Source organism: Lagopus muta, chromosome Z (assembly GCF_023343835.1).
Source record: "Lagopus muta isolate bLagMut1 chromosome Z, bLagMut1 primary, whole genome shotgun sequence".
Lineage (NCBI taxonomy): Eukaryota > Metazoa > Chordata > Aves > Galliformes > Phasianidae > Lagopus > Lagopus muta.
The window spans coordinates 17,676,701-17,703,341 of NC_064472.1; the positions used below are offsets into that span (position 1 = coordinate 17,676,701).

Here is a 26,641-nt window from a genome sequence, read left to right on the forward strand (position 1 = left end):
TTTTTTTTTTTGTATCTACACTTTTACTACAGAAAAGAATGCATGTAAGAAACAGAGTGCAAAATTGAGGCATGAAGATCAAACCTTAAGCAATTAGAAGTACTTATGTAAGTGTTGTAGACTTCACAATTAAAAATAATGCACTCCCTGTCTTTTCCAGGAAAGCTGCAACACTATTAGCTTATCACAATTCATAAAGGATAGCAGATTGATTACTTTTACCTCAGAGGCCCTAGGAAAGCACTATGACTTGCCTTTTTCCAGAATGGAGTATAAGTTACTGTTCACAGATCAGTTTATCAGTATCCCATGGTTTCCCTTTAGCACAGCACTACCAGTTCTATCATCATCTAACAGGTTATTTCTGTGTATTTTCCTTGGTCTCTCTGAAGATCATATACTTTCCTCATTAGCTCCTTAAAAAGGAAGACACCACTAACCTGCTGCATGGAACCTGTACTTCTCAAATGAAATAAATCTTCTGCACCATGCAACTGCCTGCACGTGCAGGGTTCCTGCTCAGAGTGCAACTGCTGCATGGTGAAAGGTAACAGTTTCTTTACTCTAATAGCTGAGATCCTGATCCGAAATTCTCACTTCACTGTTGTAAACAGTGTAAGAGGATCTGTTTCACTATGTTATCTGGTTAAGGACTATTCAGTATGAAAGCAAGAAAAACAAAATTTCTGTTAGGGGAGAGTCGGGTTGGGGATTAGGAAAAGGCTCCTCCCACAGGGCAATGAGGTCCTGGAGGCTGCTCAGGGCAGTGGTCATGGCACCAAGCTGACAGAGTTCAAATTGCGTCTGGACAACACTCCCAGACACGGGGTTTGAATTTTTCATATTCCACGATTCTATGGAGTTAAACACGCAGATGCACAAAAATTAAGGAACAAGTCAGCAGACTAATGAAGACCTCTGGTCTTCAGCCATTTTTTTTTTTTCAGCCATTTAATGATCTGCTCCAATATAGCACTGAAGGGAGTCGCAATGAGCATTGTGACAATTAAAGGGGCTTGTGAGACTACATATAAAGATCATTACAAGATAAGAGGGCTTGTGGGAAAGCAAAACTTATTCCAGTGCCCCCAGAGACAGGCCAAAGGCAGGAATTCTTGCAGGTGAATGGTAAGAACAAGTGTGAGAAACACAAAGGAAAGAGATGGGCTGGTGGTCACTACATCTGGCTAAGCCCTGCATCTGAACGTGGTACACTATCTCCTTGTTACAGCATTTTTTAAAATTGTAAGCCATACAGAAAAGATGATATCTGTAAGACATGTTGATTTAATACCATATATTCATAGCTTAAAAAAAAACTTGCAGAACCAACATATGAAATAGCTGTGTTCTGCTTGCATATATCTACTAAGCACTACCCTACTGAGATTCAAGACCCAGTTTTGAATTACTAGTACAGTCTGCATCATTAATGGTATGATCAGTACAACAGAAGCAAAGAAAGCTGAAGTTGGCCACAGACATTTTTATATAAAAGAACCTGCTTTCACCATTCATCTCCTGTTTGGAGACTGGGAAGGAGGTGAACTGACCAGGTGAATGAGCGGCTGTGTGGAAGGTGTCACACTCAGGGCTTTGGGTTCTCTGATCTCAGTCACACCTTAAAGGGACAGAGAATGTAGATATTGGATGGGACACAACTGAACACGTGGGGCAAGAATATTGTGGGCAGCATGCTGGCTGGATTTGCTAACAGAGCTTTAAACTAGATTCAACAGCGGAAGTGAATGCAGTTTTGAGTAACAGGGAGGACCCAAAGTACACTGTCAGTCTAGGAAGAAGCAGTGAAAAAACTCAAATTTGTCCTAAAGGAATTGAGTAGGGCTTCTCTAAGAAAGTAATGTGACTGGTAGCTCAGCTGAAGTGTATCTATACCAAAACATGCAGCACGGGAAACAAGCAGGAGAAGATGGAAGCTGTGCCATAACTAGAAAACTATGACCAGATTGCTACCATGGAAATGCAGTGGGATAAACTGCACAGTTGGAACAATGCAGTTTAGGAGCTACAAGAGTTTTAGAAGATACAGACAAGGAAGGAAGGGAGGGGAGATGCCCTCTTAACAAATGGATAGACTACAAGAAATTGCCTGTTAGAAACAGCCAGGTTCAGGTTGAGGTTGCGGGCAAAAATTCAGGAATGGAATAAAGGACATTAGGCTGCCTCATCAAGAAAAGTATGTTGACAAAGTCTTCTTGCTTCAGAGGATAACTTCCTCGTCCAAGTATTAGACAAACCAATGAGAGGAGAAGCACTACTCCACTAGGTGCTCACCAATGCGAGAATATCATCAAATAAGAGTGAAGGATGTTCTGGGCTGTAGCAACCATGCCCTGGTTGAGTTTGTGATCTTGAGGAATGTCAGCCTGACAAAGAACAGAGTCAAGATTCCATCTGTTTAAGGAATTACTGGATGGGATGCCATGGGAATACCCTGTCCCTAAGCTGTCCTTAGGGCAAAGGAAAGGAAGAGAGAGAGCAGTTTTTAAGAATGCTTTTTTGAGTGTGCAAGAGCTCTCCATCCCCAAGCATACAAAATCAAACCAAGGAGGCAGGAAATCAGCAAGTTCAACAAATGCAAGGTACTACACCTAGTCTGGGATTCCCCTGAACACGTACACTGACTGGGAGAAGAACTCATCAAGATCAACCCTGAAAAAAAAAAAAAAAAAGAAAAGGACTCAGGGGTTCTGGTGGTTGAAAAGTTTGAGGCAAGCCAGCACTGTACACTTGCAGACAAGGCCAACTGTATCCTGGGCTGCATTAAAAGAGGGGTGGCCCTCAGGGTGAGGGAGGTTATTGTTCCTGCTCCGCCCTTGTAAGGCATCACCTACAGTACTGCATCCAGGTCTGGAGCCCCCAGCAGCAAAAAGACATGAAAATGTTGGAGCAGACCCAAAGGAGAGCCATGAAGATAAGGGGAATGGAGCACCCTCCCACAAATAAATGTTGAAGGAGTTAAACAGAGAAGGGTCTGCAGAGATCTCACTGCAGCCTTCCAGTACTTAAAGGGAAGTTATAAACAGGAGGGAAATCAATTTTTCTTTTTTAAACACAGTTTGATAATGACAGGACAGTGGAGAATGGTTTTTACACTAAAATGAGATTTAGATTAGAGGGAATCTAGGAGGAAATTCTTTACTCAGAGGGTGATGAGGCACTGCAACGGGCTGCCCAGAGAAGCTGCGAATGCCTCATTCCTAGCTGGATGAAGCAGGGCTCTGGACAGTCAGATCTAACTTGTGGCAACCCTGCCCACAGTAGGGGAGTTGGAACTAGGTATCTCTAAAGTCCCTTCCAACCAAAGCCACTCTGTGATTCCATGATCATTCATACATTCTGATAAATGGCGCTGGCATAAAAGGATAAACTTATTAATCTGTACACATTCATCTTTAAAGATGATACAGAAATGTAAGTTCTATGAAGAAATCATGCAGTCTTCCCACATCATAACTGGCATTAACCAAACTAATCATTTAAATACTTTCATTTAGTGTTGGAGTGTGCATTTCTCCTGGCATTACCAAAGCTCTGGATTCTCACTTAAGTCCAGTTTCAGTTACTATTTTCTGTTTTTATCAGTTCTTTGATGATGTGTAAAACCTTATCATCTAGGAAAGAAAACACAAACACAACAGTAAGCAAAAAATAAGCTTAAAAACAGATTCCATCCCCCCCACCTCCCCCCCAAAAAATCAAGAAAATCAGAAGATGAATCTAGCTATCACAGAAAACTGAAGAAAATTTTTGATTTTTTTTTGGTTATGGTGGACTCTAATGTAAGGCTAGCAAATTCTGTCCACAGGATGCAATTAGCAAGTTTGTAAAAAAAAAAAAAAAAAAAAAAAAAAAAAAAAAAATTGAGAAAATGACTGTGCTACTCCAGATGCATTAGCATACTGCACCTCACTTCCTCCCCATCTACACCATTCTTCTGAACTGCTAGTGTTCCAAAACTTCAGCTGTGCTCCTCCATCCCTAATTTCAGGGAGCAGAAATGCAATTTCACCCTGTTACCCTGAATTGTGAGATAACTCACATAACATTTAAAATTCATCCAACACATGTCATTTAATTTTTCTTTTATATTTTTCACCATGTACTACCACCATCTTGATATGAGATGTTTAAAATAACAGTTGTGCAGATCACTATGCATCTTTGGATGAGCTTAATAAGATGTAGGAACTATATTGAACTTTTGAATTTCTCTGAAGATAATGAAATTATGTTCAGGTTACACTAATCCTGTTGAAGGTGTAGAGTACTAATCCTTTATCAGATCTGCCACAAGGTCCATTTAGTAAATATTGTAACAGCAATGCAATAATAAAGTTACCTTCAAGTGACATTTTAGGATTTTCAAGTTTCTTCTGTAAGACAGACTCTATGAGAACTCTCAGTTGTTTGAAAATTACTGCTATCTTTACAGGAGCCTATAAAGAACAGAGAAGACAAATATTCACACTACTGCCAAAAGTATTCTATGCAAAAACTCAGATAAAAAGGACTACCTCACATACACAGAAGTTTATAACAATATTCCTATACACATTCAGCACATGCATAGCTTTAAGTGTATGGATAGCATATCCATGAAGTAACTAGGCTTACACTATGCTCTCTAATCTGTTTGCAGCTGTTGTTTGTAGCATCACAGTCTGAAGAACAGCAGAACGTACGTATCAAACATAACAACCAGCATACAATGAATGTATTGATACCCATAGCCTCCTTTTTTTTTTTTTTTTTTTTTTAATTCCCCCCCCCCTCCCCCTCAGTTTAAACTGAAAGCATTTGCAGTTTATAGACTTCTTTGAGTGTAGCACAGTGCCCACAGGAGCACTGAATGTTGTAATCAAGTAACTACTGTTTGCCACTTAACAGGATGCAGAGGATTTTGGCACGTGACTTGTTTCAGTTTGTCTACAAAAATATAGTAAGAAAATGCATTCAGTTTTTTCCATTCCCAAATAAATCTTAAATTTGGAAGATAAATCCATCCCAAATCAAGCAAACAGGTGCTTTCCATTTGGATTTTTTTTTTTCTTTCAGCAACAAAAAATAAAATAAGTAGTGTTACAAGGATAAATAGGTACCCACATACTAGCAAGACTGCACAGAAGGGCACACATTTGCTCCATGGAAGCAAGGTTTAGTTTCTAATTCAAATACCTTCTCTACCAACACTGACTTTATTCCTGAAGAGGGGGAACTGATTTGTAATAAGCTACACATTATTAGACCTCCTTCCCCTGCTAGCTGTAAAGATTTCACTACACACAAATTTTCCCATAATTCTCTTAAGTCCTCTCCTTTCCTTCCCTCCCTTCAACCTACATAAGCAGTATTCAAAAGCAGGACTTCAAGAGTGAAGATTAACTGTGTAACACAGAAGCCAATGGAACCATAAAAAGTAGTCACCACTCCAGCACACCTGAAAATGGATCCAGCCATCAACTGTCAGGAGACGCTCCCGATGCTGGACTTCTATATCCCCACCAAAAAGCAAAATGGGAAAGGGTGATATCAGAGTGGTCTCTCTCAAGTACACTTTTGCATACCTCACCTGTTTATAAACAAACACGAGAATTAAAAACAAGCAAACAGAAATCCCTAAGATCTACATAATCAAACTTAAGTACTTACTTTTTCTTTAACAACCCAATCAAAACAAATTATTGTACACAATAGTTGTTGGCAATTTACCTCCTCCATACTACAGAAGACATAACATCTAACCCACTTTGAGTGACCAGGAAATCGGTTCAGTGCTACAACTTCCCTGTTTAAAACTTAAATTTCATGTCTCTCTTCTGGTTAAGGCTGTGATAAATGTTATACGTTACTTCTGGCTTTGGAGCTTCTCCAAAATAGGAAAAAAGAACTGAAACAAGAAGGGGGCACTTTCACACAGAAGAGTCAGTTTTGTTTGTTTCACTGCTCCCAGAAAAACGGACATTGGGAATGTTAGATATCATCAAGGACTCCTAAAGATGAACCAGATATTCCCATATATTTTACATTAGTGTATGTTATTTAACCTTAGAGGTGCAATGCCACTTTCACACTATCAGCTACATTCACTGTTTTTCTAGCTAACTCTTTGATAGAGCCACGACATTACCTTCTCCTGGTAAAGAAGCCATCCATATATCTGTAAGTCTCGATTTACTGAGGAGGGATGCACTTGTGCTTTACCCTGAGCAGTTTCTACCAGGCATGCCAGCTTCTCTGTGATGTCCACAGATTTTGTATATATTATTTTTCCTACATTGTCATACAGCCCTGCAGTCAGTACAGCTTTAAGAAGAGCAATTTCATGGAGAGACAGGGATTGTGTGGCTCCATTTCCATCCCATCGATGCTGAGTTGTAGGTGCTGTGAACCCTGCTGCTCTGACCACCTTTATGAGTTCTTGCTTCACATCCTGAAATTAGTAAAATAGTAAAATTCTAAATTTGAAACAGGTACATATTGAAATCTGTCCTTAAGAGGTTATTTAAGCATGACTGTGCTTTATCTTTCAAACTGAGTGACAGATCTCATCTAAGAATCAGATAGTGTTAGTATTTTAATTCACAAATTTTTACTTTCTGATGGAAATAAGGATGAATTTTCCCAACATGAGTAACTGCAAAACTGACATGGAAGTGCAGATGAAGAAAAGGTGCGTCACTGAACTCCTCCACGTGGGAAAGTTACACTCACTGACATTCATCAGTGCTTGCTGAACACTTATGGAGTCCAGACAGCGAATGTGAGCACAGCGAGGCACTGCGTGGTGAATTTCAGTAATGGTGACAGTGGGTTATCTCCACTGTAAGAGATCTTTACAAGCACAGAAGACAGGCTGTCGTATGTACATAACAGGTGGAAACACACAGCTAGCAATGGAGTATGTTGAAAAACAGTGTTTTGTAGCTGAGAATTTGCTATATCAAATAGTGTTATTGGGCTCTTTGTATCTGTTGTCATTTCCATGAAAATGAATAGGAAGCATTACTTTCACAGTGACCCATGTAAGTTGGGATACATTATCATTTAAAAAGGGTAGGATGTTTCCATAGGAATCAGGTGCAGAATTTAATTATTTCATGTACCTCCAGAGTTAAAAGTGAAGTTCTATTTAGGAAATTTCTTCGACAGTAAGTCATTTCAGCACGATGTCCTCCTTCTTGCCGAGCCTTTTTCCACCTAAGGAAAAAAATCCATCTTATTACACCAAAAAGGACAGTACAATAATACTCCCTCCATATCTACACTATAATACTCAATATTCAGATCAACACAGCACAAAAGACAGGAAAAAAAAAAAAAAAACAACTTTAAACCTAGGATAAAAAAAACCAGTATGCCAATGGTACACCAGCAAGCATATTTTAAAGAATATGGTAACAAGCAAATTATCCTTTTGTGTTTCCATGTTTAACAATCTATTGTTATTCTCATGAGAAAAGCTTCAGGTGCTACCATTCAAAAGAAAGTGCTTCATAAAGACTGTTTTCAGAACCACATTTCTTGTGTTACTAGTTTTGTCATAAGAACAAGAAAACATCACTTACCCCAGGTAAGCATTGTAGATTGTTATATGATCTGAGACTGCCAGTGCTATAGATGATTTTGCAAGATCTGCTTCATCTTTCCGACCAATTGGTGTAGTAAATGGTGATTTTTCTGTCATAACAGCAGCCAAAGTTGCCTGCAGTCAATAAAGCATAAAACATTTCAGAGTATTGTTCTGTGATGTTACAGATGTGCCTTGCAAATAACTGTAAATTTTCTTTTACATTAGTATTTAATAGTTTCTGATTACCTTAATTATATTAAAAGACAACTTACATGCTAATATATACTGATGAAAACTAAAGTACTGAATCTCAAAACTCAGATGAAACAGCTTGTCACACGACAGGAATATCCAGTATGATATAGTGACGGTCAACAGATTGAACAACATCTGATTTAGATTAGACAATGTTACCAGGAGAACTTTTGATTTATACATCAATTTCAATTTTCAGATTTCAGCAGCTAACATACTCATGCAGTCTCCAATTTGCATGCACCCAGGATTAGCTGAAAGTGTAAGCTACACCACAGTGCCCACATCGTAAATTACCATGTCAAGTTAATTTGCAGTAACTTTCTATCAGAACACTGTTAGCCTGCATCAGCTGCAAGCAAATCCAGACTGGTATTGCTCATATTCAAGAGCTTCTTCTACAAGCATCATACCCCCCCCAACATCACGACTAACAACTACAGATCCAAGTTTGACTACTCTCCTATGAATGGCAACTGGAGTTTACGAACATTAACATTATATTCTCCCTCCAGGATATTCAGATCTCTTCACCTTAAATAACACATTTTAACTTCATATTTAGTCCTTTCAGCATTTTGTAATAAACTGGATTAAACAGCTAACATTTTCTAAAAAAAAAATTAATATGCAAGTAATTTAGGTAAGCATGGCTATATTTGTTTACTTACCACAGGATCCAAGCAGCCAAATATAGCGCCAAATATAAGCATTTTGCCAATTTTCACATTGACAGGAAGGGCTGCGAGGTGCTGGCCCAGTGGAGTCAGTTTGGGCTCATTTAACTGACAAGCACCTATTTTCCTTAACAAGTTCATTGCATTACCAATTACTTGTGGTTGTGGTGGATCTAATGCTCTGGAAAGGAAGTCTTCAGGAGAGCCAAGGTTGCATTTCTACAGAGCAAATAGGCATAAATTTCAGAATAAAGTCTACTTTACCAGGTGAAAACAAATACAGTAATTTAACAAACTTCTACAGCAGCTACAAAGGAAACTGAAAAAATTCTTGCAGCCAAAAATCCATGTTCCTTCTTCTCTTAACCAATTTCTTGGTTATAAGAATGAAGATGCCTCCCTACACTACGTTTACATAACCTCATTGTCCAGAAAGATTAGTTATGGTATGAAGAGTGATCAGAGAAGTGTTATCAGTGGTCAGAAGTAAGCATCAGACTGACAAATCTGCATAGACGGAATTCAACATCTTGGCACTAATTTGCAACTAAAGTGAAACTGTTTGCTACAACCCAGCATTTTAAATACAAGCACCTTACAAATGCTTGGCAATACAATCCTCAGATATAAAACAGTGGGGGAGTGGGGAGAAAAATAATCATTCTTCTGCACTAGTTTTCCCATGCACTTACTCAGGATGAGGGAAATGGGCATGGAATTTCAGCAGATACCAGTTCAAAGGATATTTAACTGAGTTTGTGTTCAGTTAGAGGTTAAATGGTGTACTATCAGATGCAATTCTCTTTCATTCAGCATGCTCTGGATTTCCCATGACACAAGGGTGGGAAAAACTCTGCTAACTAAACCAGATTAAGGCAGTCTTAGCAAGTCCCTTTTTAGCTAACAAAGTCAGTAATTTCAGAACTAAAACCATACCATAATGTGAAGGCATAATTCTTCCAAAGGCACACGTAATATTTCTGGAACTGAATACTCCATGAAACTTTCAAACCTGCAATGTCAAAAACAAAGAATCAAGGATATGCAGTTTAGCTTTAGAATTCAAGTTGTAACCTCAGGTTTCAGATGCTCATTCTTCAAGAATATTCTTTTTGGAGGTGTTGAGGTCATGTATCTTAACGCATGAATAGACTGCTCATTAAATTAAGGCATACGGTATCCTGGAAGGCAGAGCTTTAGTGAAAATGCAGAAAAGGCAGTAAAGATCTAATTTTCAAAACAAATTCTTACAATGCATTGCTCTCAAATCAAAATGGAAGTCGTATGTGGTTAAAATGCACATTTCACTTAGGATTTCAGAATGCATTCAAATGAAATTTAGGTTAAGGTAAAGTTACAGTAAAGTAAGGGCCCTTCTGCTCCAGAGAGGCAGGAAATATGTTATTCCACTGCAGTAAAACTAACATCACCTGCCACATAATTTGTCTTTTTCTCTTATCCACGTAGACACCACTTCAGAAGCTTACAGATCTGCCTGACAAGATTAAAAAACTCAATGTTCAGGAGGCAACATTTGTATATACTTGGTGCATGGCAGCAAGCAATTCCTCAAGTTCCATAACACCATGTTTCTACTTTCACTTTAAAAAAGAAAGTTAGAAAACACATTACAGGTGTAAAGAGTACGATTTACTATAAAAAAGGAAACTAAAATTAAGACACTAGTTATCACTTCATTGAAGTTGTTCAACTTACTTGCAGTTTTACAGATGACTTTCGAGTTTGCATAATAAAAATAAACTTCAATGAAGCTTCTGTTTTTCTCAGAACAAAGACAACGGTATCTGTGTGATTTACCAAAACAAGTGTACAGTACCTGTCTCTTGTGTACATTCGGAAGCAGAATCCATCCCTAACACGCCCAGCTCTTCCTTGGCGTTGCAAAGCACTAGCTTTGCTAACAAAAGTCTCCTCCAAGGAACTCATCTGACTGCTTTCATGATACCTTAAAAATTATAAAGCAAGTGCCAGTCTTCAGATTTCAGAATTAAAAATTTTTATGTATATTCTATAATCAACTAAAAATAACTGTCTATTGAGACTGTATTTATTAGTACTTACTTGAGAATATGATGTTCAGTTTGAAAACTAAGCATAGTTGGGGGAAACTGCATGTCATAGAACCTTGGATACAACTGATGAACAAACGTATATAATTTGGCAAAGAGATGTAGCATTAGTTTATCAACTTCATCTCCCTAGCAGTTTAGAATCGGTTCATACTTGTGGCAACAAAGCATGGACTGAGATGTGAACAATCCAGATTGTTTATTATGGGTTCTCACATAACTTATACACATTCACAATTTTTTTAGCTTTCCCATCCTCCTGTACAACTTTCCCATCTGCCTTTATGTCAACAAAGTATTCCACAAATGCTCTGTAACTGTGATTACAGTTGCTTATCCAGCCAGAACCATGAGCTGTTCCTTCTGCTTTTCTCTTCTTCTAGCGATATCCTTGATTCTCAGCCTTACCTTCTCATGCTTTTTATCTTGCTTCACAGCTGCTGCTCTGAATAACCTTTCTTGTATTCCCACATATACTTTATAAAGATTTACACATTTAAGATAGAAAAACATTAACCCTTAAAACCTGGGATAGTATGAAAATGATTTACTTTACATCTAAACCAGTACTTAACCATAATGATTCTTATCCATAAAAAGCTCCCCTTACTATTCTTCATATCATTTTAAAGTCCAAATCTCCATCCCAATCTTGCACCTAAATTGCAAACCATTATATGAGCTTATGTTTTTCATCTGTAAGTTAATAAGGATACCACAAAACTCCCTCAATGCTAGCACGTAAACATTAACAGAAATATCAGTTGTGTTACTGATGGAAAAAAAAGAAATCCCTCACCTGTTTTCTTTTGTTCTCCCAGAATCAATTACAAAGACAACATCTGGTATTGTAATACCTGTCTCTGCTATATTAGTTGCCAAGACAATCTGAAATAGAATAGCAAAAATAAAAGAATTATGAAAAGTCAGTTTTCGTCTTTGAAATCAATATTTTGAAAACACTGTTAGTTTCTTACCCAGAATTATTTTCCTAGATAATCTGACACAGCATTAAAACTATGCTAGTTGAAAAATTATTCAGCTTTCTACAATTAATGAGGAAACAAAAGTTGTGAGAATTTCACACTTTTTTTTTTTTAATCCATCAAGTATATAGCAGCTATTACTTGCTAAAAATAGCCAATATGACTAGCCTGGCAGTAACCAAAACTATTTCTGAAATGAAAAGTTATTACTGTAGTTAAATTGTTAAAAAAAAAAAAAAAAAAAAAAAAAAAACTCTTTGAAAAAACATTAGGTTTAAGAGTTTGCCTGATCTCTGTCAAGGTTTTCACAGCACATTAACTTCAATCTATTACACAGCACCAGCTCAGAATCACAGAATCGCAGGGGTTGCAAGGGACCTTAAGAGAACTCCAACAACCCTGCTGCAGCAGGTTCCCTACAATAGGTCACACAGGTAGGCATCCAGCCAGACTTGAATATCTCCATAGAAGACGACTCCACAATCTCCACAACCTGTTCCAGTGTTCCATCACCCTTACTGTACAGAAGTTCTTCCATAAGTTAGTACTTCCTATGTTCAAGCTCTAGGCCATTACTCTTTGCTCTGCTGCTACACACTGCCATCTGCCTCCCACCTCCATTTGGATATTTATTGACATTTATCACATCCCCTCTTAGTCTTCTTCAGGGTACTCAGCCTTTCCTCATACAGGAGACACTCCACAATCTTTAGCACCTTTGTGGCCCTCTGCTGGACCTCTGCTGAAAAAAAACCAGAAGAACTTCCTTCCTAGTGAGAAAGTTCTAGGAGCAACTGGTTGTCATGTGGTTCTGTATGATATAACTTCAGTTCACTGAAAGAAATAATTTCTTACTTTGCCTTTTTAATTATGTCATACCTTTCTAACGCCAAGAGGAGGTATTGTAAATGCAGCTGCTTGATCTTGCGTTGAAAGAACAGAATGCAAAGCTATCAATCTGTGCCTAAAATAAGAAATTACACTAATCAATATGTATACTACCATACAATAAGACCAGAATAATGAGAGAAAAGTTGAAGAAAGCAACTAGAATGGACACTAGAAAGAGTAAGAACTTTGTATGGTTAGGCATGAAAACCTTCTTCTGTATTTCACTACAATTTTAAGAATAATACTGCAAACACTGTTAGTTCACAGAGATTTTTTCTTTAGCAATAACGCTGGAGAAGTACTAGTACTACTGTAAAACTCCACGTAAATTTACACAAATAGCATAGTAAAAAACAGAATTAGGTGTCTACAAGTCTGAGACCTTCACATCATGCTTTTGAGATAAGGACTGCCACTGAAGCTTTGTACATAACTACAAACATGTAGCTTTCAGCACAAATAAGAGAAGTCTTCAAGAAGAGTCAGACACAGATTTATATTTCCTTCTTTTCTAGACCTTAAGTACATCTATGAATATTTAGAATTTGACAGCAAACGTTCTTCATATGTTATAGCTTCACTATCCCTTATTTATCCATAAAATAAGTTTCATCTGTACCATTTCTAAGCACTTCTTTTCTGCAAAGTAAAAGATATTTGTAGTGTAAAGTAGGCTCAAAGGTGCAATTATCAACATCTGTTTTCAAGAATGGCAGGCCATAAAAATCAAGAAGAATATATTAGTCAAGTTAATCAGCTGATTTTATAGGGAATATCTACATCACCTATCACACAAGCTAAATCTTCTGTCAGTTGAAATGAGATCATACAATTGCTGGATATGAGCAAGGCCTGGTAAAAAGATCAGCACAGCACCTTCAGTGTTCTTGAACTGGGGACTTCTATCTGGAAAGTTACAATAAAGACAAACAGGTAAGACAAAAAAAAAAAATTTGCAAACAGCTTCATCTGGTGACAGGAAATAATTCTGAGGCCTGAGTGTTTTATTGTTATTTAGGATATTTTACATAAAAATGAATACAAGTATTCTTATTGCAAGTGTATGTGTGTATACACACACACACACACACACACACTTGTATTTTTATATACATACACTGCAAGTAAACCTGGGAAGTAAGTAGAAAGGGCAGTCACAAGTACATCTTAAGAAGTACCTAAGTATGCAAGCAGCTCCAAAATAAGTTCAAGGTTGATCTTGTAAGGATTCATATAGAAGACTGCTTGCTGGGTCCGACTGCTATACTTTTGATAGTAAGGAGCCAAATCAATACCAGATCCAGACTGGACTGGGACATACTCCTAGAAAGGAAGAAAAAAAAAATCATGTTTGGTGTTTTAAAACAAGAGGAGAATGTTAATTTGTCACTTACTTTAGGGCCCCTTGAAGTAGATATTGTGATAAGTGACAATTAATTGACTAACTTCACATGGACATCAGTGAGAGTTAGATTTAATCAAAGACATCTACATATCCAGTGTATGTATACAGGATGTTCATTCTGCGAACTACACATTGCCTATAAATATCTCAGAGATACATACTTAACAGGCCTCTATATTAGGTAGTACTGTTCTAAGTTATTTCACTGTTACAAGTTATTTTACTGTTAATTAAAGCACTTTAGAAAGAAGCTCGCCACCACATTCTCATGGACTGGAGTCTCAACACAAATAATAAAAAATGGAGGACCACTTCAGAGTACTTTGACTTCAACTAAAACATGTTGCTTTGATGATCTGTCTAGCCATCACTGGACAAAATTAGCAGAGAACAGCATATTCAGAATAGGTACACCTGTGTCATCACACCAAACTAAGTATACCCGGAGAAGCCTCAAGACAGCAAGTTGTCCGACAGGCATGAACAGACTAAAGTTGCCAGAAGTCAAAAGACATTTGTAACCTCCTTCCTTAAAGAGTTGTAATTCAGAAGCAAGTACAACTGTCGTTGTAGAATGGTTATAGTATTAATCACAGCCTGTTGATCCAAAAAGTTCTACTGTCTTACAGAAATCATCTTATTTGGCATGCCAAGCTGGAGGATCTTGAGAGGATGTGGCCTTGTCATTTCTTTTTCAGTTCACTAGTGAGAATAATTCTTTGGGAGAACTAACTCAAATGCTTTTCCCTGATGCTGCTTACAGGTCTAGAGCTGGGAGTCTGCACAAGAGAAACAACAGAACTCAGCGTCAAATACATTAAAATCATGACAGCTATAGAGGAATTGGAAGATGAAAAAACAAAAGGACATATATTTACTAAACACTTTATTTCCACTACAGAAGAGCCATTGTGTCTGTCTCGAATCAACTGCTGAAATAACATTGTTTTACACACTCCAACTACATTTAACAAATGTAGTTGAACGTAATAAAATAAAAATCTAAAACTGAAACTAGAAATGCCTATTTTACCTGATACTTTGTGGTGCCTCCTCCTTTTGTAGTAATATTTATCATTATTTCTTCCTCTTCCTCTAAAAATTTCTGACAATATTCTGAGTCTTTCTCCAGAACATAGCCAGTTGCTTCAATTACATCTTCAATATGGAAAACCTTCAATGAAAAATCCCAAAAGAAATTAAAAGGTATATCAAAAACTATTCAGCAGCTTCTTTGTTCTTTAAGGCTTACCATACAGAGTTGAATGGGTTGTCCTTTCCTGTATTAATACTGTAATAGATTTGGCAAATTTGGCTTAATTTTTCATGATTTTTGAAAACTTAATTTAGAAGCAATGACTTTAATGTACCCCATATAACAATCAACACTGCATTTATCATAGCCTATAAGAAGTATGAGAAATATACAACTTTGTCATTGCATAGGTGTATGTAGGAAGTATCTGCTTGCACATGTAGAAAGTACAGAGAAATCAACCTCTCTCCTTTTTGTGCTATCTAGAATGAACAGAGAAAAATAAAAATGTTGCGGCTCAAGCAAGAACTGATTTTACATCTCTTTCTCTGGAGATATTAAAAACCTTCCTGGATGCTTTCTTGTGCAACCCACAGTAAGGAACTTGCTTTAATAAGGGGGTTGGACTAGATTATCTTCAGATTATCTCTGTCTCTTCTAACTCCTGTTATTCCATTAATCAATGGATTACCGATCAGAAAAAACACTAAAACCATATAATATTACAATTCAAAGCACTGAAACAATTTTAAGTTTTCAAAAAGGAAAGAGTCTACTAGTCATTGAGATACACGCTTAAGTTATTTTTCTTATAAAAATGACATAGTTACATTCACTGTACATGCTAACTAGTCAAACATTGTATAGGTACAGAGTGCCTTTTATAATCAAAGAAACATTCACCTACCTCAACAGGGTAACTTCTCCCTGAGATCCTTAAAATGGGACAGTGTGAAAAATAGCTGGAAAACTTCTCACTGTCTACAGTAGCACTCATCAAAATCAGATGCAGGTCTGAACGCTTATGCAAGATCTCTTTCAGGATAACTAGTAAGAAATCAGACTGGACACTTCTTTCATGTACCTAGAAGAAGAAAAAAAATATATCTTAGGATCACCAAGGTTCGAAAACACCTCCAAGATCACCCAGTCCAACCATTCATCTACTAGTATTTCTGCATTAAGTCATGTCCCTTAGTACAACATCTGAATATTCTTTGAATTACTCCACCACATCCCTGAGCAGCCCATTTCAGTGTTTGACCACTCTTTCAGTGAAGAAAATTTTCCTAACATCCAACAGAAGTCTCCTCTGGCACAATTTGAAGCATTCCCTGTAGTCCTGTTGCTAGTTACGTGGGAAAAGCTAACCTGCAATTCACCATAACCTTTCAGGTAGTTGTAGACAGTGATAAAGCCTCCCCTGAGCCTCCTCGTCTCCAAACTAAACAACCTCAGTTCACTCAGCTGCATCTCATACAACTTGTGCTCCAGAACCCTAACCATCACCCTTCTCCAGACAGGCTTCAAGGCCTTGATGTCTTTCTTGTAGTGAAGGGCTCAAAACCAAACACAGTATTTGAGGCATGGCCTTTATCAGAGCTGAGTATACAGAGAAGCAATCACTTTCCTGCTCCTGCTGACAACACTTGCTCTGATATAAGACAGGATACCATTTGCCTTCTTGGCCACCTGAGCACACTAATGGCTCATGTTTAGCTGAGTGCTGAGCAGCACCTCTAGGCCCATTTCTTCTGCAGCCTTCCAGCCACTGTGGTCACAAGCCTAGACAGCGCTATGGGCTTCGGGCAAAAATGCAGGAGCTGGAACTTGGTCATATTGAACTCCTTCCCACTGACCTCAGCCCAGTGAACCTGCCTGTACAGATCCTTCTGCAGGGCTTTCCTACCCCTAGATACCAAGATGGAAGGAAGTGTGGATTTGTCACCTGCTTACTTACTGGCAGTGCACTAAGTCCCCTCATCCAGGTCATCATTAAAGATATTAAACAGGACAGGCCCCAGTACTAACCCCTGGCAAACACCACTCATGACCAGTTCACCACCACTCTCTAGGCCTGGCCAGCCAGTTCTTTACCCGTAAAGGAGTATTATACCTGTCCAAGACACAGGCTGCCAGCTTCTCCAAGAGAACCTGGCACTGTGAGACAGTGTCAAAGGCATTGCTGAAGCCTAAGCAGACTACATCAACAGCTTTTCCCTTATCCATCCAGGCAGGTCACTTAATCATAGAGGGAGACCAGGTTGGTAAGGCAGGACCTGCCTTTCACAAACCCATTCTGACTTGGCCCGATCCCCCAGCTGTACCACAGATGCTGCAGTGGTCTCACTCCAGATGATCTATTCCATAACCTTTCTTGGCACTGAGGTCAGGCTGACAGGCCTGTAGATCCCCAGATCCTTTTTGCAATCTTTCTAATCTTTTCACAAGATTAGACAAGAAAGCTGTCAGAAATCTAGGCCCAGGGTAACTATAGCTTCTGTAGAACAAAAGAGTTAATAACCTCATCTACAATAACATGAGATATACTTGAGAGAAGACCATCTTCTTGAAGTTTCCGAAGCAAAACACCTGTTGTACAGTACAGCAGTCTGGTGGCTTCTCCTGTTCTTGACTCCATACGTATTTGATACCCACATAGGGAGTTCTATAAGAGAAATAATATATTAAAAAATAGCAATAATTTAAAATAGCAAACAAGCAACAAACACTCAATATTAACTTTAAGCACGTTAGATTTGATACTGTACAAGTTACTATCTAATCGGCACGATTACTTCTACATTGTTTTTCCCTTACGCATTTGTCTTTGTTACAAAAGGGAAAACGCATTAGAAGACAGTAAATTTCTCCAGAGCAGTAAAGAGATGCTCAGTATTCTTTTTAAGGCTTCTTTTTATAATGTATTTATGGAGCCCCTCTAGGAATTTCACACAAAGACTACCATAGAACACACAGAACCTTGCATTTCTACAAGTAAAATTATAGCTTATTTGGAAGGGACCTCAAAACTGAGGCAGACTTGAAGACAGATTTGACTGCTCAGCTTTATCCAGCACAGTTGTCTATCCATGACGGATATGAGACCTCCCACAGCAATCTGCGCTGGTATGTGACAATCCCCATCATCAAACAGTTCCTCTTAGTCACTTTTTTTTTTTTTTTTTTAAGAAATCATGTATACATACTCAGTGGTCTACAGATGACAATCTATAAAAAACAGCAGACACAGCAAAAAGAAGAAAAATACATTTCACTATTCCTTACACAACCAAATAATTATGTGTTTTACTTCGTAACAAGTATCCTGCTCCCTACATTTAATCAAAATTGAAATAGGAATAAAGATACTTCTTACTTTTCCTCCAGGTCCAGATTCACAGCCTAGCTCCTCACAAACCCTTGTGGCCAAACTCACTGCTGAAATTCTTCGGGGTTGTGTGCACACAATATTACATTTACTTGTTCCCTCATCCAGCAACAAATCTTCTAACAAGAAATGGGGAACCTGAGTACTCTTCCCACTGCCTGTTTCACCAGCTACAACAACTACTCGATGTTTTTTGAGAGTTTCCACAATTGAATGTCTGTGCTTAAATACAGGTAATTCTTGTCTTTCTTTCAGGAATTTTTGGTATCTGGGGGAACTTTGCAGCTTTCTGAACAAATTCCTTGAAGGTTCCAAATTATCGATGTCTGCGGTCTCAAGGGAGGTATTGCTGAAGTCCTCATCAGAAACTAGGTTCTCCCAAGAATCTTCAGGACCTTCAGATACTTCTGGCTGCTTTTCAGATTGTAGCTGCTGCTGCTGTTTTAATTTGTTTAATAATTTAGCAATAAAGGTATCACGAGGCTTGTTAGTTTCTATTTTGTTTTCTTCTTCCTTTTTCTTTTCAATATCACTCCACTCTAGCCAGACATCTCGGTAGGTAGGAGGCAGCAACTGATGAACTGACTTTGGGAGAAAAAATTAAAAAGTTACTCTGCATACTACTCGCAGTTATCACTAATGTTATGCATAAATGAACTTGAAGATCAGAAGATGTAAAACATGAAATAAGGACCTTTTCTAAAAACAGAGACTATGAAAACAGGAACACAGGTATCAAAAGTGCTTTATAGTCTTAATCTTGTGTTCTTCACAACACTGGAAGAACAGTTTTAATACAGATTAACTTCCTGTCCATGTGCTGTGGCACATGTGACTGTCAGTAAAATCAAATAAAGGTATAACTCAAGCAAATAACGGCTAACATTTCAATAAACTGTTTCTAGAATTTAACTAAAGATACTATAATGTAAAAATGCAAACAGAGTTCAAGCTGAAAACAGAAACACTAGTGTCTTACCTGTCCCTTAGTTAGATGATAGAGTGCCAAAGTAGCAGCTAAGTGTTGTGCTTGCATACTGTCTTCTGTTACAATTGTAGGACACATCGTCATTACATCATCTGATGACTTGGTAACCCTGACCCTTAAAGACAGATTCATACAGGCATTTCTCTTAATCTTTCCTAGCTATATAAACAGCACACATTTTAATGTTTTTTGTTAAAAAAAAAAAAAAAAAAAAAAAGGAGTGAAAATATAGAAACTCAGCACACTATTACTCAACAACTTTTTGTAATCAGTACTTCTATAATTACTTAACACAGCTTAGATACTGAAAGTATAGTTAAACAGATGTTAACATCTCAGCAGATTGTTAGCAGATACATGCCAGACACAACAGCGATCAGATTTAATACAGTCTCAGAGGAACAATACATTCAAACTGTTCATAGCTTCTACTTTGAGCAAGAAGATGGGATTTTCACTTTACTTAGTTGCTCCAAGAAGTACAGCTAATTGTCAATACCATGTTTACCTGCTCTATATATAATAATATTCTATTTCATAGCACTGCATTATAGATTCACATTCAAAGAGAATTGGAATGTTTTGGTTACAGATTAACAGTAGCTTCCACTCAACTCTCTAACTCCCACTTTAAAAGAAATCCCAAAAGGGGAATACAAAAAAAAAAAATTAATGACTAAAACCAAAGATTTAACATGTTGGTTTGACCAAGAATTCTAGAAGTCAGTTGTCCAAAATTATCTCCCAGAATTTGCTTTGAAAAAGAATTTGAAGCTTGATAAGCTAACCCCCTTAAGGGATCAATCAGTTCTATTTTTGCCATATTGTCCAGCCTTGGGATTACTTTTGTAAAGCCATCCAGCGTAAAAATATCTTCCTGCTAGACAAAAATCACTTCAGACAAACACTATTATCTACTTAAAAATCCAGACCAACCTGACAAAACACAAGTAACCAGCATTTCTACATTTAAATGAACCAAAAGGAAAATTGAAAAGATCATGGGAAATACATACCTACATTTCCAGTATCTTCCAACTGGAACCTTTTCAAAAGCAGGATTTGGGCTCTTGGGAAAATTCTTCCTGCACCAGTCAATCAAAAATTGTTTTGGTGATTTACCAGTCCAGCTTCGAGCACTATAATCAAAATTTCTTATATCTAGTGGTTCTTTCTTTTTGGCTACAAGAGTAAAATGATACACGTTTTAATTTTCCCAAAGTTTATTTTAAATCTGTTACAATCAAGAATTGTTAAATTTTGGTTCAAACATGTTTTTATTGAACCAGTTACTTTTCTAAAGTGTTGAACAGGTCTATAAAATAAATAGAAAATACTGGTGCTGATACCTCAGAGAAATCCCAGCTTCTTCAAAAGGAGGTATCTAGCAGAAAATTAACTGCAATATTCTATTGTTGATAACTCAGTAATTTAAGAGCTTTTACCAGTGTTTGTCCAAAACTAATATAATAGTTTGAAGGTTTAAGATGAATATAGTACAGAAAGTTGAGAAGGTGTTAATTAATGGCAATAGTCACAAGTCCCACAGCAATGGAAAAAATGCAAGATTTTAGACCTAACAGTATGCCAGAAATAGTTTGCCATCAAGCATTAAAAAATAAATACAGAGCCTACCAGATCAGCTAGGTCAGCAAGACAGCCCACCTGCCTTTGCCCACCACCAGAACTTCACAATTGCACAATGAATTGTCATAATCCTTAACAAAGTGATACTGTAAATCTGTTGTACAACTTTCAAACCTTTTTCTTCCTTTGCAGTACCATCAGGTTTTTCAAGCAAACTCAAATTCAGAGTGGTTTCTTGAGGTTGAGGTGGGGGAGCCTTTTTCTTTTCCTTCTGTTGTTGGTTTGACGTTTTTGTAGCTGGATCAAAGACAGGATGCTCTTCAAGCATTGCCATTTCTGTCAAAGAGAGAATATAACTTATTCTCATCAATCGCTGTCTATCTGTGTTTAATTAATTACATAAATTCATATTGAGAACCCAAAAATTCAAATTAATGAAATGATATTGACTTTTTCTAGCTTAATCCCCATGAAAAGAATAAGTTCAGGACAGTCTGTAGTTCACACAGTGGTGTGAAACACAATTAAATGAATTTAATCTTATTCAATCAACCTATTTAACTAACAGATACACAGGCCACAAAACAAAATTAATTTGCTTGCTGCTACCTTGTTGAATTCTTCTTATTTTCTCTTGTGCCACCTTCTGACCTTGCTTGTCTTTGTCTTGCTTGGAGACGCTTGCTTGTTCTTTTGCTTCTGAAAGCTTTGCAGCCAGATGTACATACCTTTCATTCTATTTCAAACAATTATCAATTACAAGCTTAATATTACATGGTTTTTTTTGTTTTTTTGTTTTTTTTCTTTTTTTTTTTTTTTTTTTTTTTTTTTTTAAGTTCAGTAGAAGTTACACATCATTCTTTATATCAAGCTTAAAAACTAGTCATTCCTCATTTATGGTTTAACAGTTATTTAACAGTTGAAGCCTCTTAGATTTACAGAGACTTTCTTTATCTCACTGAGATTTATTTCAGGAATTCTTCCTTCCCAGCAAAATGCATTCAGTATTCTGAGCCCAGTCCAAAAAAGAAAGAAGAAAAACAACTTAGGAAAACTGCCAACATATTTCCACTCAGTTGCCTGCAATGATGTAAAATTTTAAGATAACTTAAAAATAGACTAGCTATTCAACCTGCAGTTTTTAATAATCAGATCCAAAAACTGCAGATGTATTAGACTTAACAGTTTTTGCAGGACTTCTCATGAAACATTCTATCGTACTGGGTCAAACATTCTATCTTACTGGGTCAAACTTCTCTTCATCTGTCTCTTTCACAGATTCATTTTTCTCTTCGTCACTCTGTTGCTCAGCGTACCGCAAAATCCACTCCTTCACACTCATTTCTTTCTGTTCTTTTGTACTTTTCTCCTAGGGAGGGTAACCAAAATTATTAGTAACAGTAAGCAAAAGCACTGACATTTATCTCGGTATTAAGGAAACTACTGTTTAAGATTATCATGTAACTTGACTTATATTCATGTACAAATGACAGTCTTTCTTGTCATAAAGAGAATGAATCCAGGAGAAAAAATAAGCTATGATGTGCAGTTAGTTAACTCAAACAATGAACTGTAGAATTTAAACGACTCTACATGGAAAAAAGTTAACTCTCACATGACTGCTCCATTATAGTTAAAATAATGAGAGAATTATTAAGCATAACCTATTTTCAGAATTTTGCCATGTCAGTGCTGAAGTTGTTGCAAATTCCACGCTTGGGAAAGTTTTGTGCTCCCTTACCACCACATACAAATAAATTTCACTAATTACCTTAGTTTCAGGGCTGTTCTCTTTCTTTTTCTTATCTGTTAAGCGAGGTGGATGTTCACGTTGTGACACTGGAGAACAAAATTTTGCTCTAGGTCTATGTTGCTGCTCTTCAAACTGCTGGCTAAAGCCTTCAGGCAAGGCATCTTCAAAATAAATTAAAAAAAAATACAAAACAGGTCACAAATTATGTCAAAAACAACTACTGAAATTGTAACGTAAAGCATGATTCTATGTCGGGTTCCAACCAGAAGAAGGTAAAATAAAAACAGTATGCCTGAAATAGAAGTTGACCTACCAACATTTAGGTAGGTCAATATTTACTTTCTGGACTTTCAAAGAACTCTACAAGTAGGAAGAAAAGGACCTGTGACTATAAAAAGTCACAAAAACAATCAGCAGCATAACTAGGAAAAGAACACTGCTGTGACTACTGGTCTTAGTGGAACAACCTATTTGACCGCTACCGGCAAGTACTGCCACATCAGAGCCAGTCATACTGTTCTATTAAAAACTGTGTTCAGTTCTCTGCCACCGTACTTACCATCAGGAAGGTTTAAACAAAGCCAGTCAAGTGCAGAATGAAGATCACCACCATATAAAAGTGTATTTTTCATTGCATCTTCAATGTGTTCAGTCTTAAAAGAAAACCTTTGTAAAGCCATGTAAACATCCTACAAATAATAATGCGTTTTAAAATATTAGCATTTAAAGTATCAATTTAATATTGGCTCACACTCCTATTTCTCCACTTCCCAAATAACTGGTATTAAATGGACATAAAAAGGATAAATTAACTTATGAAAAGATGGAATAGAAAAATCTTGTTCTGAGTAAAAATCTAATAATAATTTTAATTGTAAATATACACACACGTAGAAATAAAGCCACTTCCTATCTCTGATACAGTGTACGTATTTTTCAGCTATGGTACAGAACCAATAGAATAGAAAACAAAAGAACAGAGATTACAGTCTACTATGCTATCTATTTGAAAAGTGATTGTGATTACCGAAAGCACAGAGACATCTTTTCTGATAAACATACTAACTGATTCCACTGGCTAATTATTAATGAAATTAATGGAAAACATGGTACACTAGTTTGTACTATACACAGGAGTATAAATGATGAAAAAACAGACAGCCTAAATAAGCAAGGTCATTTTAAACTCCACCTGTAGTTTCTTAGCAGTCAGTCTTCTGGAAATCATTCCTTTGTCATTGTTTTGTTTTTTATGGTCATTGATTACATCAATAATCCTTTTCTCCAAATTACTGCTTATCATTACCTGCATAAGGAGAAGTAGTCAGTATGAAGCAAAATATTACAAGTTTTTATGACATTTCAACACTCTTTATGACAGAGTAATGGAAATACAGACACTCAAATGCATATTCAAATACATACTTCTGTTTTTCCACAAATGTGGTAAAACTTTCTTGTGAAAAAGAACAGATTATTCTTTTTTTTAACTGTATATTCCTACCTGAAATAGAACAATTCGTTCCCAATCAAGAAATGCTCATTTACATCTCCAAGGGAGAAATTATTTCCGTTGTTACATTGTAAGAAAGAAAATAACCTACTGTAATGAGCAAGACCTTCCTTTTCCATTTATAAAAGAACTGATAAAACATAATTTGATCATTAAGACAATCTTTTTATTCTATCTTCCTTATTTGGCTTACAAAAATCTAGATATAGCAATTCTAATATCCTTAGCATTCCTAAAACATGAAGCATGTAATGTATCTTTTGTTACTCAAACAAATACAGGTGTTCTTCTGCCGTAATAGTCTATCCTATTTCTCAAGGCAAACTCAAAACCTCAAGCAGCTCAAGCATCAAGGACTAATACACAAATGTTGCTTACTTGCATAGCAATGAGTAAACATTTCTCAGGTAAAACAGCACCATAAAAAACAAAACTGTTTTACATGAAGATACTCACCTTAAGAATAGATTTATCTAGATTAGCAGCTGCAGCAGCACTGGAATCTATTGGTGAACTAAAACTGTAAGTTTTTGGACCTGCAAAATGCAGTAATCATCAATTACATGAGCAGAGCACAGAAAACACTCTTTATAAAGAGTGTTTTTAAAGCAGATCTAATATGTGGGAGGTTAAAGCAGGGAAAGATCATGCTATTATGCCTGTAACATGCATGCGTATAATGGCTACAAGATCGATGGTACAGAAAGACTTTCTACCAAGGAATAGCAATGAAGGAAGTTGAGGAGGATATTGGGTAGAAATGGTACCTAGCTAGGTTACTCAGCTACAATTGGTGTGGGAGAATGTAAAAGTAACCTCTGGAAGTATCACTGAATGTCTGACCCGTTTCTACCTAGGTGATATCTGTTTTTGGCCTCTGTCTGATAGCACAGCTTGATGTTGGATGTCATTCTTTTTGAGAATGCATATACTGTTTCTGCTACTGCGCAACCATACATAAACCAGATAACCTCAGAGCTTCAGCACCCTGTAGACCAGTGGACAGAGTGAAGCCCTCTAGGAAGTACTACCGCCACCCAGCCTCTAGGAAGGCAGGATAGCATGCCAGCACTGGACAGCCTGCAAAGTTGCACGAGGACAGTTTGCTGCTGGGTCAGGACTGGATGCAGAGAATAGCATTTCAGAAAAGAGTAGTCAACTCTGGTCTGGAGCTACAGACAGCAATTAGGCACTGACAAGGTAATTACTACTACTCTGTCCAATTGTTCAATACTAGGGTTATGCTAACTTATCACTTAAACCAACTTGTTTTTGACCATAGCATATAAATGAGATAGAATCATAAATCATCCAGGTCAGACTGCCAAGATCATCCAGTCCAACCATCTACCTGCCATCAATGTTTCCCCACTAAACCATATCCCTTAGTACAACACCTAAACACTTCCTGAACAGCTCCAGAGATGGTGACTCAACCACATCTCCCTGGGCAGCATCTGACCACTCTTCAGTTTCTGAGAACAATAGAGAATTACGGTATTGAAAATGTGAGACTTGAAAGGCATCAGAAACCAGATTTGAGAAAACAGAGCACATACTGAGAGGCTCAGGAAGTCCAAAACACAGCATAGCGGAAGAGACTGCAGGACTTCATGTTAACAGGCAGTGATCTCCAGCAGCCAGACCACTACCACAGACAGCAGTACAGGCTGCTGCTGGCACTACCAGGCATGAGAACCGTGTCTGACAGATGCAGTGTGCCAAAAGAAGCAGGCAGTGCTGTGAGGTACCAGCTCAGGGCCGTTTCCAGCAGTCTGTCCTGCCGTTCCCACAGCCCAACTGGGAAGTTGCCTGCCCTGCAGCTAATACCATCTCGAAAGTCCCACCAAGAGAAAATAAGACACAACCCAGGCTAGCTCGGCTCTGTGCACAGATAGGAACAGCACCACGTCAAAACAAACAGAGCAGGCAGCCTCCCGAGAGGCTGTCTGTGACCACCTCAGCGGAAGGCAGCCACAAGACCGCCCTAGAACACCCCGGGACGGGACGGCCCGGCGCAGGCCCGACAGCTCCGCTAGGACAGACTCCGGACTACACTCTCTCCAGGCTCACTCACTTCAGACCAGCCCCTTTCTGCCCCGCCTCCCCCCGACAGAGCCGCCGTACGAAGAGATCCGAATGCGACGCCTGCGAACGGCCGCCGGCCGGGCCCCTCCTTCCCGCAGCCGGGCCCCGCTACCTTGCTTGACGCGGGGCTCCTTGCAGGCGGGCGACGGCCGCGGGGCCGCTCTGCTGCCCGCCGCCTCTTTGGCAGCAGCGGCACCGGCCTCGGCGGCGGCTCGCGATCTAGCGGCAGCGGTGGCCGCGGCGGCGGCGGAAGCAGCGTGGGCCGAGCCGCCGCCGCCACGGTGCTTCTTGCCGCGGCCGCCCATGACGCCCCGTACCGGAAGCGGAAGCGGCCGGGAGCGCGCGCGGGGAGGTGGTTCTGGATATCGCCCGCCCCCCCGCTGCCAT

General features: G+C 38.1%; 1 protein-coding gene across 1 annotated transcript; it reads right to left on the reverse strand.

Annotated features, from left to right (window-relative positions):
- Positions 1–26,574, reverse strand: DHX29 (DExH-box helicase 29). The gene is made up of 27 exons (XM_048932387.1): positions 26,367–26,574; positions 24,623–24,702; positions 23,846–23,959; positions 23,213–23,342; positions 22,672–22,814; positions 22,144–22,269; positions 21,510–21,636; positions 21,075–21,236; positions 20,330–20,495; positions 19,305–19,428; positions 18,314–18,910; positions 17,459–17,602; positions 15,842–16,018; positions 14,932–15,072; positions 13,672–13,816; positions 13,279–13,399; positions 12,482–12,566; positions 11,416–11,504; positions 10,364–10,492; positions 9,463–9,538; positions 8,521–8,745; positions 7,590–7,726; positions 7,128–7,221; positions 6,152–6,454; positions 5,462–5,593; positions 4,364–4,460; positions 1–3,635 (listed from the first exon to the last, which is right to left on the reverse strand). Exons 1-27 carry the CDS (start codon positions 26,557–26,559, stop codon positions 3,580–3,582), a joined length of 4,113 nt encoding a protein of 1,370 aa, XP_048788344.1. The 5' UTR covers positions 26,560–26,574; the 3' UTR covers positions 1–3,579.
- Positions 26,575–26,641: the final 67 nt, after the last annotated feature.

Bases quoted from the DNA above. Each gene is read 5' to 3' on its own strand.
- DHX29 (XM_048932387.1), bottom strand. From the start codon at position 26,559: ATGGGCGGCCGCGGCAAGAAGCACCGTGGCGGCGGCGGCTCGGCCCAC. The intron at 24,703-26,366 runs GTAGCGGGGCCC...TGCATTTTGCAG, and splicing joins GGAGCCCCGCGTCAAGCAAG to GTCCAAAAACTTACAGTTTT. The intron at 8,746-9,462 runs GTATGGTTTTAG...TTTGCTCTGTAG, and splicing joins AATTATGCCTTCACATTATG to AAATGCAACCTTGGCTCTCC.